Source organism: Chiloscyllium plagiosum, chromosome 15, assembly GCF_004010195.1.
Source record: "Chiloscyllium plagiosum isolate BGI_BamShark_2017 chromosome 15, ASM401019v2, whole genome shotgun sequence".
Taxonomy (NCBI): domain Eukaryota; kingdom Metazoa; phylum Chordata; class Chondrichthyes; order Orectolobiformes; family Hemiscylliidae; genus Chiloscyllium; species Chiloscyllium plagiosum.
The window spans coordinates 69,118,599-69,135,118 of NC_057724.1; the positions used below are offsets into that span (position 1 = coordinate 69,118,599).

Consider the following 16,520-nt stretch of genomic DNA (forward strand, 5'->3'; position numbering starts at 1 on the left):
TTTAGCATCTCCCCCATTTTCTGTGGCTCCACACAAAGGTCGCCTTGCTGATCTTTGAGGGGCCCTATTCTCTCCCTAGTTACCCTTTTGTCCTTAATATATTTGTAAAATCCCTTTGGATTCTCCTTAATTCTATTTGCCAAAGCTATCTCATGTCCCCGTTTTACCCTTCTGATTTCCCTCTTAAGTATACTCCTACTTTCTTTATACTCTTCTAAGGATTCACTCGATCTATCCTGTCTATACCTGACATATGCTTCCTTCTTTTGCTTAACCAAACCCTCAACCTCTTTAGTCATCCAGCATTCCCTATACCTACCAGCCTTCCCTTTCACCCTGACAGGAATATACTTTCTCTGGATTCTTGTTATCTCATTTCTCAAGGCTTCCCATTTGCCAGCTATCCCTTTACCTGTGAACATCTACTTCCAATCAGCTTTCGAAAGTTCTTGCCTCATACTGTCAAATGAACCCACCTCCTCCACCACACTTTTAGACAGTGCTTTCTGGACATTAATGGTTTATTGCGTGAAACCATTTCTTCTCATATCCCTTTTGCTCCATTCGCCAATTAAGTTAAATCTGTGCCTTTTTTGGTGTTGGTCTGTAACGAGGCAGAGCCTCCTGTCTCCAGAATCTTCATTCTTCTGAATACTTCCATCAAATCCCCTCTCAGCCTCCTCTTCTCCAAAGAATATTTCTCTTATTTATCTTCACAACTGAAGTTTGTCATAGTCTTGAACCATTCCCATAGTCCCCTTCTGCATTCTCTTTCTCCAGTTCCTTCATATACTCCCTCAAGTGTGACATCTGGAATTGGATAAAATCTTCCAGTGGCTCTGTGGTTAGCACTACTGCCTCACAGCATCAGGGACTCGGGTTTGATTCCACCCTCAGAGAACTATCTCCGTGGGGTTTGCACCTTCTCCGTGTATCTGGGCAGGGGGCTTGCTCCGGTTTCCTCCCACAGTCGAAAGCTGTGTAGGTTAGGTAGATTGGCCATACTGAATTGTCCCATAGAGTCCAGGGATGTGCAGGCTAGGTGGATTAGCCATGGGAAATGCAGGGTTACAGGGATGGGATGTGGGTGGGATGCTCTTCAGAGGGTAGGAGTGGCTTCAATAGGGCGAATGGCCTGTTTCCATATGAACAAATGTCTCCCATAAGTTCCTCATCATGTTCGTGGGAAGTCTCAAAGTGCATCACAACCAATGGATAACTTCTGAAATGCAGTTTCTAATGTTATCTTCACAGCGCCAGGGACCCAGTTCAGTTCCAGCCTGGTGACTGTCTGTTTGGAATTTGCACATTCCCCCCATGTCTATGTAGGTTGACTCCGTGGTGCTCCGGTTTCCTCCCACAATCCAAGGATGTGCAGGTCAGGTGGATTGGCCATGCTAAATTGCCTATATTGTGTAGGTTAAGGGCATTAGTCAGGGGAAATGTAGAGTAATAGGGTAGGGGAGTGGGTTTGGGTGGGTTGCTCTTTGGAAGGTTAATATGGACCTGTTGGGCCGAATGGCCTGTTTCCACACTGTCGGGATTCTGTGAATTGCAACATCTACTAATGCACAAGAAGGTCTTCGCAAATAAGAAGAAAGGGTAATCTGTTTTCTTCTTTTCATGACGAGGGTAAAGAGAGGAAATTTGGCAAGGATGACAGAAGCTGGCCTTGTCCATTCTCTAATGGATAATTTCCATCTGTCTTATATAGGACCTTGTTTTATAGTCCTCTCTGAAAGACTGCAACTTCAATACTGCAGCACCCTGTGCTGTGCTCAAATCTCAGCCTAAATTAGTAATTTGGACTTCAACCCATATTCCTTGGACAATGCCTGAGCCAAATTCACACTTCACAGGTAGCATTTTCCAGGAACTGTGAAAAAAAACCCTTTGGAAATAGCTCACCAATCATGAGTGTGGTTTGTAGCAGTTACTAATGTTTTCTTTTCCGATGTTAGAGCTGAAGAGTTAGTCGGATGGAGACTGAGGTGAAATGCACTAGGTGTTGATACTTTGGGATCTAACTTCAAATTCAGTCCAAATTGACAAGCATGAAGAATTTCTCTGTCTACTGACTGCAAGGGTCTAGTTAGACATAGATGGGGATGGGATGGTATTATCACTTCAGCTCTAAATTGGTGTGGCTCCAATGTGCTCAATAATGAACTCAAATATGACAAGAGGTCAGCTACTGTGCTCAGGCTGTAGGATGGCAGGGATAGCAAAGAGAAAGATGCAGAAAGGCTCACACTCAGAAATCCATGGGCGAAACATATTATTGCGTCAGAGCATCCTCCCAGCCTTCTGCTGCTTGTACTGTAAATCCTCTGTATTCTCAAAATCTACGAATTGCAAATTCGCCTACCGGCGCTAAAAAATAAGTAACATCAGAAACCAACATCAGCAGGTAGAAATTGTGCATCCATGATTTTTGTAACCATTTTAATGAGCTCCGCAAACTTCATCATTCGTGTGGGCTCTCAGGAACAAAACTCTTGTGGATACAGAGGAATGACTGTAGTTACTCTCGCCACACTACCTCATGGGATGCCAAATTCGCCTGTCTTGGCCTCGCACACTCACTGTATCTTGTCCATAACCACTCTGCGATGTATATCTTCGAATTATACCGAGGCTGACCCCTCTTTCTGCTGCTCTGAGCTATTCCCTTGAGCAGAGATGACTGCAGCTTTTCAGCTCTGATCAATTTTTTAGATTAGATTACTTACAGTGTGGAAACAGGCCCTTCGACCCAACAAGCCCACACTGACCCTCCAAAGAGCAACCCATCCAGACCCATTTCCCCTACATCTATCCATTCACCTCACACTACGGGCAATTTAGCATGGCCAATTCACCTGGCCTGCACATTTTTCTGGGAGGAAACCGGAGCACCCGGAGTAAACCCACGCAGACACGGGGAGAATGTGCAAACTCCACACAGACAGTTGCCTGAGGCGGGAATTGAACCCGGGTCTCTGGCGCTGTGAGGAAGCAGTTCTAACCACTGTGCCACCCGAAATACTGACATTTCCTTTTCTGGATGCCACATATCAGAATTATTTTTGATTGCCTAATTCCATTTCTCTTACAGTCTGTGTATGAGGTTTTAAGTTTGTATCTAGGCCTCCAAGTTTCAAAGGTCTGTATTTTCCATGATGGATTTTGAGTGATTGTCCAGGTTTCGGAGGCACACAGAGATTCAAAAGACACTTGATGAGTGCTGTCACTACTATAGCAAAGAAGGAATTTGAGTGGAACATGTCAAGCATTCACACATTAAGAGAAAAAGAATCAGGCCTGACACTTTGAGCTTGTGTTACTCATAACCCCAACTATTGGGGAATTCAAGGGTATGGGGAGTAGGCAGGAAAGTGGGGTTAAAGTTTAAGGTGAATGATAAAGCAGGCAGGATGGTCTGCCCCCACACCCATCTCCTGTGTTCTCCTGTTTAATGTCAGGTCCTTGGCTCACTTTTTAATCTTGGACAAATTGGGAGCTTTTTAGATTGCCCACAATTCACTACAGGACGACAGGAACGGGTGGAGGCTATTCAACTCTTCAGGGATGTGTAAGGTTTGTGAAGGTTTGTAGCTCAGGTTGAGATTTAGGGTGTAGGTTTGCTCGCTGAGCTGTAGGTTTGATACCTAGATGTTTCATGACCTAGCTAGGTAACATCATCAGTGGCGACCTCCAAGTGAAGCGAAGCTGTTGTCTCCTGCTTTCTATTTATATCTTTCTCCTGGATGGGGTTCCTGGGGTTTGTGGTGATGTCATTTCCTGTTCATTTTCGGAGGGGTTGATAGATGGCATCTAGATCTATGTGTTTGTTTATGGCGTTGTGGTTGGAGTGCCAGGCCTCTAGGAATTCTCTGGCATGCCTTTGCTTAGCCTGTCCCAGGATAGATGTGTTGTCCCAGTCAAAATGGTGTTTCTTTTCATCCGTGTGTAGGGCTACGAGGGAGAAAGGGTCATGTCTTTATGTGGCTAGCTGGTGTTCATGTATTCTGGTGGCTAACTTTCTGCCTGTTTGTCCTATGTAGTGTTTGTGGCAGTCCTTGCATGGAATTTTGTAGATGACGTTGGTTTTGTCCATGGGATGTACTGGGTCTTTTAAGTTCGTCAGTTTTTGTTTGAGAGTGTTGGTGGGTTTGTGTGCTACTAGTATTCTGAGGGGTCTTAGTAGTCTGGCTGTCAATTCTGAAACTTCTTTGATGTATGGTAAGGTGGTTGGGGTTTCTGGCCTAACATCTTCAGGGATGTTTCATCATGCATTGCTGATCAATATCATAACTCGATTGACAAGTTTAATACACTTATTGAACACAAATCAACTGATCTCAGTGTTGAAGTTTTGAACTGACTCCCAGCCTTTGGGAAGTAGAGCTCTATGATGAGTTGTACAAAGAAATGTTTCCCAACACCGCCCTGAGCGTGCAAGTGCTAATTTCAAGGGCATGCATGCATTAAGATGCATCGTTACTTTCTACTCCAAAGAAATTGTGAACCATCTTACCATTTTTTTGATTTCAACTTGGGTGGAGAATTCCGCGGGATGAGGAAAAGGGCTCTCATTGGATGCATATCGCAGAGTGCTGGAAAAAAATAAAAGGGATGGATTTTACAAGTGAAGGAACTACAAATGTCATCATATAAAAACAAAATCCTGTGGATGCTGTAAATGTAAAACAAGCGGGGGGGATGCTGGAGGAACTCAGCAGGTCTAGCAGCATCTGTGGAGAGGGAAACAGCATTGATGTTTCAAGTCTAGTTTCAAGTCAAGTCCACTCTTCTTCAGAATAAACATAATTATTTTGCCAGGATCATAATTCAAAAGCCACTAAGTGCTGCTGGTGTATATACAAATTTAGACTGTTATCAGGGTCAATCTTTGCTACCGAGGATAATTCCATTACACACAAGGTGGAAATTCATTTCACAGTGGTCTAGCCTGTTGCTGATAAAGGATAGCCTGTGGTGAATTTGTCCTGACAGAGGTCTTTGTGTTTATAGAGGAATTTGATAGGGATATTTCAAAGGCGAGAGGTTTTGTAATGATGGAGAAGGTCTCTGCCTTAACTCGACTGGAACTGAAGCTCTGCCTTTCCAAGTTGTGCCCCCAAACCTGGCCCCCACAATTTCTGTCGGAGAAAGAGGGTGGTGGAAGAATGGGGCAGGTTGTATGTTGAACATCCCCATGGTTCATATCACACATTAAGTGAAAATGCCTTCAAATTGATCCAATTATTTTCTTGTAACATGTTTGAAATACGATTGTGGGCTTTGCACTTTTCAAAAGAACATCTGAAGATGTCACAGTTATTTGAAGAGATAGGATATCCTATTGCAGGAGCCCATTTGGGAGAAATAGAATGCTTTGTATAATAGGTCCAGTGAGAGGTCATGTGAGAGGTCACATGCCCTTTGGAAACATTAAAAATAGACATGAATGTGTGTAAGAAGTTGATAAATTAATCAAAACTGTGAAGTGGTCAAGGGAAATGTCAAGCTGTCAAAAGCAGCTATCAAGTTGTCAAATGAATTGTAAAAATAAAACAAAATACTTCCGATGCTGAAGATCTGAAATAACAACAGAAATTGCCCATGAAACTCAACATGTCTGGCAGTATCTGTGGGGAGAAAGCAGAGTTAACATTTCGAGTCCGGTGACTCTTCATCAGAACTGTTAGCTCAGAAAATGTCATACTTATGCTGAAGAGGAGATTGGGGGAGTCGGTGGGGAGATGAGTGGATAAGTGGAGACGGAGCCAAGAGGGAGAGAGATATGAAAGCGGTAGGTAAGTGAGGGAAACATGGATGGCAGGCCAAGACAGAAGACCTCTGGGACTCAATATCAAACTCAATAACTTTAGAACCTGATTCCATCCTGCTAAGTTTTTAACCCAACCCCACACTGAGTTCTATTATGACATAGAACAACCAACTCATTTTCACCCACACCCAGGCACATGATCACATCATATACACAGCTTTCAGCAAGGACTACCCATTCTCTGCTACCCTCAGAACTCATTACCATTTAGACAGCTTCTCTTCTGTCCTGGCCTCCATAATCTCCTCGTTTATGTGCTCCTTTTATATCAAACTCCCTCTCGGCTTCATCTCTACCTGTTCACTCACTTCTCTTCTCCAACTCCACCCTACACCACCACCCACGCCGCCTAACTCAAGGGAATAGTCAAGCTTTGGAAACATTGAGGCTGATACAATTGCAACATTTTAGAGGCATTTGGATGGGTATATGAATAGGAAGGGTTTGGAAGGATATGGGCCGGGGGCTGGCAGGTGGGACTAGATTGGGTTGGGATATCTGGTCAGCATGGACAAGTTGGACCGAAGGGTCTGTTTCCATGCTGTACATCTCTATGACTCTTGACATTTGGATTAGCCATGCAGGGTGACAGAGACACGGCGGGGGCTGTGGGCCTAACCCCCGCTAACAACTGTCCAGGCAGAACAAACTTGAAATAACAAGGCCCCTCTCCCCTGATTTCAAGCTCACGGAGCAAGGCATTTTCACAAATGTGCATTTATGACCCAGGAATATAAATTCAGGCCATATACCGGCCAGATCTTCTGATGAGAGTCAAGCTAAATGTAGAAAAGTATACTTCTCAAGCTCGTTGCAGATATGTGGCAATTGTCCAGGATGCTTCAAACTTTGAATGGACTAAATTGTGGTGTCTAGGAAATGAAGAGAATTTCTCCAAAACAGATTTCAGTGAAGGGTAGGTGGACCAGCTGTGCGATACTTGCCAAGATACAGACCCCAGCAATTGTTCTGCTGTTTAATTCCTGATAAAAGTCAGTGATTGACAATGGGAACTCAACCCCACACAACTCCCATCCTGCTCAGATGCCAACTTCACACTTCCACCCAATCCGACTGGCCACCCTACCCTAACACCCACTGTGACAATGAGCTCACCCATCCACTCTCTCGCTCACCCACTGTCTCCACTGAAACTCTGAACAGCTACAGAAACTTACCTGAGAACAGCAGCTGATGCAAAATGGGGACATGTCCTTTGTGCTACTACGTTTTGTCAGTGTTCCCTCTGTATGACTGTTGCAGCCGGGAGAGCAAGATATGGCTGTGAGGACAAATGGCTAAGGTTGGAGTTATCTTTACTGACAGCGGTGATGCCTTCAGCATCGCTGCTGACCAGAAGATCTGAGCCATTGTTTCAATTATAGAAGGGTCCAAAGAAAGGGCCCAGAATGAGATAGTCATGAAAGAATCTATAGGGAATTCAGAAGAATCTTCTTTACTCAAGATTCCATGGAGCATCTGAGCTGAATGGTCTGTTTTCTTAGCTGCATATTCTAAGCAATTTTCACATGCAGTGTTATAAGTCCATGAGAACTCTTCAACCACCCACACAAACCCTTCATTGTGCACCAGTCCTTAAACACAACCTGAAAAGTGCTACTTACGAGGTGCTCCTTCTGCCATTTCAATCGCCGTGATTCCCAATGACCACACATCACTCTGTGAAGAAGAGGAACAGAACAAATGGTAAATTAAACATTTTAATTCAGATCAGAGTGATAGAAATGAAAGGGAAATGAAGGTCATCATGATGTAGCAGTTAACACACTTGCAGTGATTGGAATTAGGCTAACCTCGTTGACTACGTGGTCATTGATTGGTTTGCTGACTTGGCCAATCAGGAAAGCCCTGGCTGACCAGAAATTACGGGGCACTGCTTGTCACTGGTCACTCGGTTGTTTCCTTTTTTCCTGGTAATGGAATATGAATAAGGTTTCTGCACTCGATGTTTCTTCACTATGTCCTATAACTACACGCACACAACATGGGTGCTGGGGAGAAATAAGCACTACTGCCATTTGGCAATAGTGTGGGGGTTGACACAAAAAAAATATACTCAGGAAAGTTAGAGAAAAAAAATAAACTGGACATTCAGGATCTCCTCAGTTCAGGGGACTGATTCCAAGCTGGCTGGTCACAGTCAGTGTGTTACTGTGGAGAGAGGTTCTCTTGGTCTAAGACATTGCCTTCATTTGTTATGTGCTTTTGGGAAAAAATGAGAAAAAAGAAAAAAAAGAAAAAATACATATAACAAGGAGATGTTTCTTTTCTTCCTGGTGATGGAATATGAACAAAGTTTTTTGCACCTGATTTTTTTTTCACTGTCTACACACACACAACATGTCTGCTGGGGAGAGATAAGCAATACTGCTGTTTGGCAGTAGTGTGGAGAGGGGGAATGAAGTATAAAACCAGGAGATTAGAATCACCTTAATTGAGGGATGACTCTGAGCTGGCTGGCCACAGCCAGGGTACTGTGCACAAGTATATAAAGGGTGACTTGGTGATGGGATACCAGCCTCTGTGCAGTTATTTCAACACTATTTCCATTGGTCATGGAGACTGATCGGGTTAAATGGTGATGTCAATCACTGTGAATTCACAAGTGCACTTGAATAAATGGGAACGGGCCATTCAGTCTTCGAGGAACGGGGGTGTTTGGGGTTTGAGATATGGCCTCTGAATGACAGGCTAAAAACAAACATTCAAAACTTTAGTTTCTCTAACTTCAAAATGTAATTTAATTGTAAAATAGACCAGATTAGATTCCCTAGAGTATGGAAACAGGCCATTTGGCCTAACAGGTCCACACTGACCCTCCAAAGAGTCACCCACCCAGACCCATTCCTCTACCCTATCTTTACCCCTGACTAATGCACCTGACACTACTGGCAATTTCGCATGGCCAATTCACCTAACCTGCACATCTTTAGATTATGGGAGAAAACCGGAGCACCTGGAGGAAACCCACGCAGACACGGGGAGAATGTGCAAACTCCACACAGACACTCGCTTGAGGCGGGAATCAAACCTAGGTCCCTGGTGCTGTGAGGCAGCAGTGCTAACCACTGAGTCACAGTGCCGCCTCTATTTACAGTTATAGTATTATTTATAGCTCAGGTAGAGACCCATCAAGTTCATTACACATTATTCTTTTCTTACATTTCCAGTTAGGAGGACTTCAAAATTACAGAGACTATTGATAAGTGTGCATAAGAACATGTCTGCATGGGCTGGAGAGACAGTAATCAGTGGGCACAGATGAAAGATAATTGGCAAAACTACCAGAGGAGAGATGAGGTGCTGCTTTGCTTGGAAGCAGCAAATTGTTGTGCACTGTTTGCCTGAAAGATTAATGGAGGTAGATTCCACAAACATATCTCAAAGAGGAATGAGATAAATTCTTTAAAATTAAAATTCACACATTCATGAGAAAAAAAGCAACCACTGCATGCATGGGCTGAATGAATTGGGTTGAATGGCCTTCTGTGTTGTATGGCTCCAGTGCTACAACTATCCTAATTTAGTCGCAGCACCTCTCATGCTATTTTCTGATTTAATGACAAGATATTTTTCAAAACCAAACCATGCTTACAACTTATTATGAAAGCACTTCCAGTAACTAAAAACCAAAACCGTTGACACCTTATTTCAATATTAACTCCTTGCACATGTGACCAGTACTCGCACTTAAACACACCACGAGGAGCTGTGATTACCAGGCAAACATTGTCTTCTTAGAATCAGTTTCTTAACGTTCAAACTGCCATCGGGTTCTGACAGATTTTCAATACACCTTCAATTAATCTCACAGCAAAATTAAGAAAATATAGATAGTGCTGGATTAAAATAGTGTGATTCAAACAAAGACTTGGCAAGCTCAGGTCATCTTTTCTCCAGACAATAAACCACAGAATTTATAGCATTATAACGGTTCAGAAGGAAGCCATTTGGCTATTGTGTTGTGCTGATTTGATTAGATTCATGAAGTCATAAAGATCTACAACACGGAAACAGACTCTTTGAAGAAACTCGCCTATGCTGACCAGATCTTCTAGCCTAATCTAGTCCCATTTGCCAGCACTTGGCCCGTATCCTTCTAAACCCTTCCTATTCATATGCCATCCAGATGCCTTTTAAATGCTGTAACTGTACCAGCCTCCACCATTTCCTCTGGCAGCTCATTCCATACACGCACCACTCCCTGTGTGAAAATGTTGCCCCTTAGCTCCCTTTTAAATTTTTCCCTTCTCATCCTAAACCTATGCTCTCTAGTTCTGGACTCTCCAGGGGAAAGATTTTGCCTATTTACCCTATCCATGCCCCTCATGATTTTATAAACCTCTATAAGGTCACCCCTCAGCCTCCGCTGCTCGAGGGAAAACAGCCCCAAATGCTCCAATCCTGGCAACAGCCTTGTAAATTCTCAAGCCAATCTCCCGCCTTTCTGCATTGCGCTGTACACCATTTCTGGCCAAATAATAATCCAATGCTCTCTCGAGTGCCTCAACTGAACCTGCCTTCACCACAATTCCAGACAATGCATTCCAGACTCTAACTATGCAGTGTGTGCATAAGACGTTCCTCACAGCAGTCTTGCTTCTTGTGCACATCACTTTAGACCCAAGCCCTCTTATTCTTGTTCATTTTCATGAGCAGGAATACCGTCACCCAAGCTACTCTGTATGGCTAGCTCACGATTTCTGAAAACCTCTATCCAAAGACCTCTCAACCTCCTTCTCTCTAAGAAGCACTATCCCAACTTCTTCAATCTTTCCTGAGAATAGAAGTTTGGAAATAGTCTTGGCTTGAAATCATTGCTTGCAAAACAGGAAATATGTGTGCACAGAAAGCTCCGACAGACAGCAATAAATTAGGAATGAGATGGGCAAAAAAATGCTGGCCTAGCCAGCGACAGACTTATCTCATAAATACATTTTAATATATATAGAATTAGTTCCCTTGTAATGGTAGCTGAAGGATCAGTATTGGCCAACCCCTGCTCTTCACAGTAGCTTTGTTTACTCGGTGGGGTGGCTGGTACAATAACTTCACAAAGGCTGGTATCCTGTCACCATGCCATCTTTTATTTTCATACGCAATGTCCTTGACACTGATCTAACTCGCTCAGAGCCAGCTCTCAGAGTGAACAAAATGTCTGACACTCCTGCTCTTATATGTCAGCCAGGGCTTCCTGATTGGGCCAGATTAACAGCTCCAATCAGGGAATTCATGTCCTCTGACATCCACTTGGCTGACCTCATTACAGTCACTACAGGTTGGTCGTTGGATTAGTGTCTCATCTAAATAAGAGATAATGAGGTTTTTAGTCAAACATGACTATCATTCACATTCTGCACCTTAAATGATCCACTTCAGAATGAGTTGTGTTCTTAAAGATGTAGCAGAGAACTGATTATGAATCCCAGAAGCACCAGCTGAATCTTTTGTGAATGCTTAGACCATTCCAGACTCATTGTTATTCTGAGAGGTGAATCATGTGATATTGTAAATGGTCTCTGACTTCCAGTTGAGGGAATAATTTGGATAATAGGCAGTTCCTCCTACTCTTTCATCAGAGTCATATCACCATTTTTCCCCTTCCTCATTGCTCCTGATTTTTAACCTAGCCAATTCTTCATGCTTTTAAATATACATAAGACATTAGCGGAGTTTTATAAAATTCCTGCTGTACATTGTCCTTTATCTTGCTTTCAGCCTTGTAATGCCTAATTTTATCATTTGGTTATCTGTGCTTTAGACCACTCTTCCGATCCATAGAGTAAATAACTCAATCTTATATTCTTGAGCCAAAATTCTCTCTTCATGGAGACTTTGTTCTCTCCTGTCAATAGCTATAGCAGTAATAAGAAATACTGTAGCTGAACCTTAGCTTGACCTAGTACTGGAGTGGAGTTATTGCAATAACTAGTCATTTTCACAAAAGGGCATGTTCGTCATAGAATCCCTACATTGCAAAAAGAGGCCCTTTGGCCCACTGAGTCTCCACCAACCCTCCAACATGCATCCTATCCAAACCTACCCTATCCTCATAACCCAACATTTCCTTTGCCTAATCCACATAACTGGCATATCTTTGGATTGTGGGAGAAAACCGGATCATTCAGAGCAAACTCATGCAGACATGGGCAGAATGTGCGAACTCTGTACAAACAGTTGCCCGAGGATGGAATCAAACCCAGATCCCTGGCACTGTGAGACAGCAGTGCCAAGCACTGAGCCACCATGCTGTGGTATTTACGGGTTTCTAATGTTCTCCTTCTGAGAAAACAGACACTGTTGAAAGCTTTATCAATGATTAAAGTAGGTTGTGAATTTATGACTTTGACTTCTACTATGGACACTGGAGTTATATCTTTAGTCCTTTCACTCTGATCTTCCATGTGTGGGTTCTCATGCTTTCTGACAGAGTACAACTTTGGATCTTCCAGTTCAGTAACATCCACATCTTTCATATATGCAGTGCAGAGTGTCTGGACTTCAAAAAATAAGCTTTTAGATCTTCCACGGCCTCTTACCTGATGCATGGCTGCATCCTGGTGTTTTACAATGAACTGGAGTACAGCTGTTTTCCTTACTCCTGCATTCCACCTAATATGATCCGGTGACTGAAAATAGGGGCATTTAACTAGCCGTTAGTACCGTAGCAATAGTCGCATCTAAATACCTGATTCTGAGATGATGAACTTGACTGCCATCCTGCTGACAACTGAATCCTGCTGACAAACAGTGGACCTTGCTGCTAACACAGAAAAATAACTCCCTTGAAATTAGCAACCATCTCATTCTGCCATTACCCCATAGCTGCAGCCTCCTTTCATATTTTCTTTCATAACAGCTGACTGTATTTGCTCAAAAGCTTTGCCTGGATCTTGTTGTTGTTCAGGTTTCTTACAAACATGCCTCTAATGTTGATTTTTAAGTTCACAAACAGAAACCCCACAGTGATAAGAGTGTTTCATTAACTTGAGAATATCATCTGTAGCTATAGCTCTTAGCGATCGCTTCCAGTTACAGGATGTAACTGTCAGTGCAATCTTATTCTTAATTGCATCAAAATGTGAGACCAAAATTTCATTGATTCAGCATATTCCATCGAACTGAGGTTTTGTGCAATGCTAGAAACACTACATAAAAAGCATTTGGTCCCATCATAGTGAAAAAAAACATTTATTTTATCCTCAGCTCTTATTGTGTTCAGTTTCAGCCAGATGTACAATTTTTGTTCACGATTATATCAATCCACTTTGTTAGGGTTGAACTCTCCACTGCACCAATTAAGTCTTTAGTACCTTTATTTTTCCTCTGATTTACTGGGTACCTGACAATGATGAGTACACTAAGCAATCTGTCAAATCATTTAAACTTTCCAGAATCAACTTTATGAGTTTCAAATTGTTTCATGCTGTTGTTCAGTCCTGAATTTCTTAAATGAAATGGAAAAGAAAATTCCATTTGGTCTTGTCTCTATCTTTATGTCGTGCATTTCACTCAGTACAACTAGTACATCCTTATGCAGGCGCCATTATACAATTAAGTTTAGTTACCCAGTAGAGAGGGCAATATATCAATATGCTCAGATTTTACATAACACTGCAGATGTATAAAGCACAGCAGCTATAAATACCCTTTCTACCGCCTGTGAGGATGTGTCTGAGTGGGGTAAGCATTCAAAGTAAAATGCAGGGAAAAAAAAATGAACATTTTGAAATATGTAAGTGATGGCCTATTCTCTGCAATTATGCATTGTTCATTTCATGCCAATCTACAGAGTTTAAAGTCATATTGACTCAAAATGTCAACTCTGTTTCTCTGTCTCCACGGATGCTGCGAGACCTGCTGAGTTTCTTCAAAAATCTCTGTCTGTTTCAATGTTTTTGGAATGTGTGCATGTGCAGTCCATTTCTGATTCCATTGATTGGAAGTTGAACAGTTGAGGATTTAACACAATCAGGAACAGCCATATAATGTGGCCCAGGCTACTGCTGCCCTGAACTCAAACCTCAGAATCTATTACCATTTCACAGGATTAGAATATATTTTAATGGTGCAATTAAAAAGACAGTTAAAGTATAATAAATTCTCCATGATAAATGTTCTGGAACTGATCACAATAATACATTTTTGGTGCCAATCTATCCTCAGTCATAACTGTGCTTTGCCTGAAATCATTTTTTCTCTCAGATTTAATCAGAGTTCCCCTGGGAGCATTATTCAATCTACTATCTTTCTGTCAGATTCTGTAAGAATCAGATGCTGCCCTAATCCTAGTATCTCCTGAAACATCCATATTTTATCTTGTGTTTTTCTCATCAAAGCCAACCCTGTAAATTTCTGAATGTTTGGCTGGATTATCCAAGGGAGTTGTAATTTGTCATTTGCCGTTCCTTTTCAGAACAAAAATGTGAAATTTTGGGAACTCGAGGCTTTATCCTTGAATTATAAATGTCAATGTGAAATGAATTGCTCAGAAGTCCACATTAGTTATGGCAAGACTTTGATCAGCCATTAATCTGAGCCCGTACCTGTCCTCTCAAGTGGCTGTAAAGGATCCCATAGCATTCTTCTGAAGAAGGGTAGAGGAGATCTGGCTGATGTTTATCTCTCAATTAACAACATTGAAAAATTCCCAGAGCACCTATCACAGGAATAATTGACCTTAGCGTGTGTAGTTTGCCTCCATTTTCTATCCTTTCACAGGATGTGACTGCCACTGACCAGTCCAGTATTCACTGTCCACGCTTGTTGGAACTTGTTCCTTACATCACAACAGCATGTGACCTTATAAAAATAAGATTGGCTTGTAAAGTACTTTGTAATGTCCTGAGATGTGTATTTTAAATTTGAGCTTTTCTTCCAACTTTACCTTGATGCAGACAACTGACATATAATTTACTCACGGCCTATTGGCTAACTTTTAAAATTCTAATGTCTTAATTGTTCTATCTCTTCATTTTGTGAACATATCTAATTTGCCTGCATTTGTGTTACACTCTCTAAAGCCATTCCACGTTTAGGTTTTAAAATAAGATGATACTGTATCGGTTGTTGCACTGCCAATGCAATCATCTCTGCAGTGATGACTGAGCTACACAGGGGAGTCTTCCCTTTGGAAAGCAGGAACTTACCAAGGTCCCTTCCATAGCACCTTCTAAACCCACACTCTCCACCGCATAGGAGGATAAGGGCAGCAGATATGTGGGAAAACCAACTTCCCTGTCAGTCTTCATATCATATTCACTTTGAAATATATCACACAATACCAGGTTATAGTCCAACAGGTTTATTTGAAAGCCATAACCTGGTATTGTGTGACTTTGAACTTTGTCCATCCCAGTCCATCACCGGCACCTCCACATCTTGAAATACATCACCGATCCTTCATTCTTGCTGGTTCAGAATCCTGGAAAATCCACTCTAACTGTACAGTTGGTGTATCAACACTATATGGATTGCAACAGCATGAGAAGTGCACTCATCACTACTCAAGGACAATGACAGATTAGCAGTACATTTTGGCCTGGCCAGAGATGCAAAAAATACAGTGAAAGGTGTTTAAGTTGCTATACCACAGTATATTAGTTGTAGAAGACATACATTTTTAAAAAAATTAAAAATGAAGTCAAAGTCCATCTTAGTTCAATTCATGGCTTCGGGGTTCAGGAAAAGACAATACCGCTGCAGAAAGTCACCAAAGCTGCTGCCAAAGAAGAAGACCACCATGTTGGGCCACTGGAATCCCAGGACGTAAAACTCCACAGAATCCTGAAACCTCACCGGTCTCAGGCCAGAAGACATTCAAAGGAATCCTAGACTGCCAGATGCCAGGCAGAAACCACCACATTGCTGAAGTCATTGCCAACTTGGATTGATGGATTACCGGGCCACAAGACTCCACAGAAACCACTGTGAGGACCAGTCTTGTTGCTGAAGCTGGCCATGCACGCCGGCTGCTGGAATCTTGGGACACAGCACCTTGCAGAATCTCAAAGCCTCATTGACCCTGGACTGGACAATGTCATGGAAGTCCCCCAAAGGAATCCTACATCATCTGATGCCAGGACGAAATTGCCCCATTGCTGAAGCCACTGCCAACCTAGACTAATAGAATCCTGGGCCGTGCTGCCAAAGATGCCGAAGCAGACCATATTGGTTCCGTACAAACTGCAATGCACTAAAGTACCACCCCATCTTTTGAGATTTCAGATTGAGCTCAGAAGTGTTTCTGATAGAGTCTTCTTCATATTTGTTGCTGAAATGTGGCCACTACCAGCTAGTCCTTGGCGACAGAAGATAGTAATAGGGAAATGTAGAAGCAGACTATCTTACAACTAGTTGTTGAATCTTCAGTGAGGATTATGGTCACTTGAAACTAGGCCAGATCAGGTGGAGCAGTGGGTTTCATTCCCAGACAGAACCTTTTTAACTTTTGGTGATACCAAAATCTCCATTCAATCATTTGAGATACCTTGTGCTGTGGTCTATCATGTTTGCTTTCCTGATACTAATTGTACAATAAACATTGAGACTTTTCAGGTAATTATGGCTCTTTGAGAGGGCTATCCAATCAGACCCAGCCCCTTGCCGTTTCCCTATTTCCCTCTTTTTCTTCTTTCTTTTCAAGTATACATCAGATTCCCTT

The 16,520-nt window shown here is 42.4% G+C and overlaps 1 protein-coding gene across 4 annotated transcripts in view; it reads right to left on the reverse strand.

Annotated features, from left to right (window-relative positions):
- si:zfos-2326c3.2 (mitogen-activated protein kinase kinase kinase kinase 4) overlaps positions 1-16,520 on the reverse strand; it is a 310,274-nt gene that overhangs the window by 148,443 nt on the left and 145,311 nt on the right. For all 4 annotated transcript variants that reach the window (XM_043705152.1, XM_043705150.1, XM_043705151.1 and 1 more), the window contains exons 8-9: positions 7,462-7,516; positions 4,520-4,598 (exon numbers count right to left, since the gene is read on the reverse strand). In XM_043705152.1, the coding sequence (XP_043561087.1) occupies positions 4,520-4,598; positions 7,462-7,516 (134 nt within the window). The remainder of the gene's footprint in view (positions 1-4,519; positions 4,599-7,461; positions 7,517-16,520) is intronic.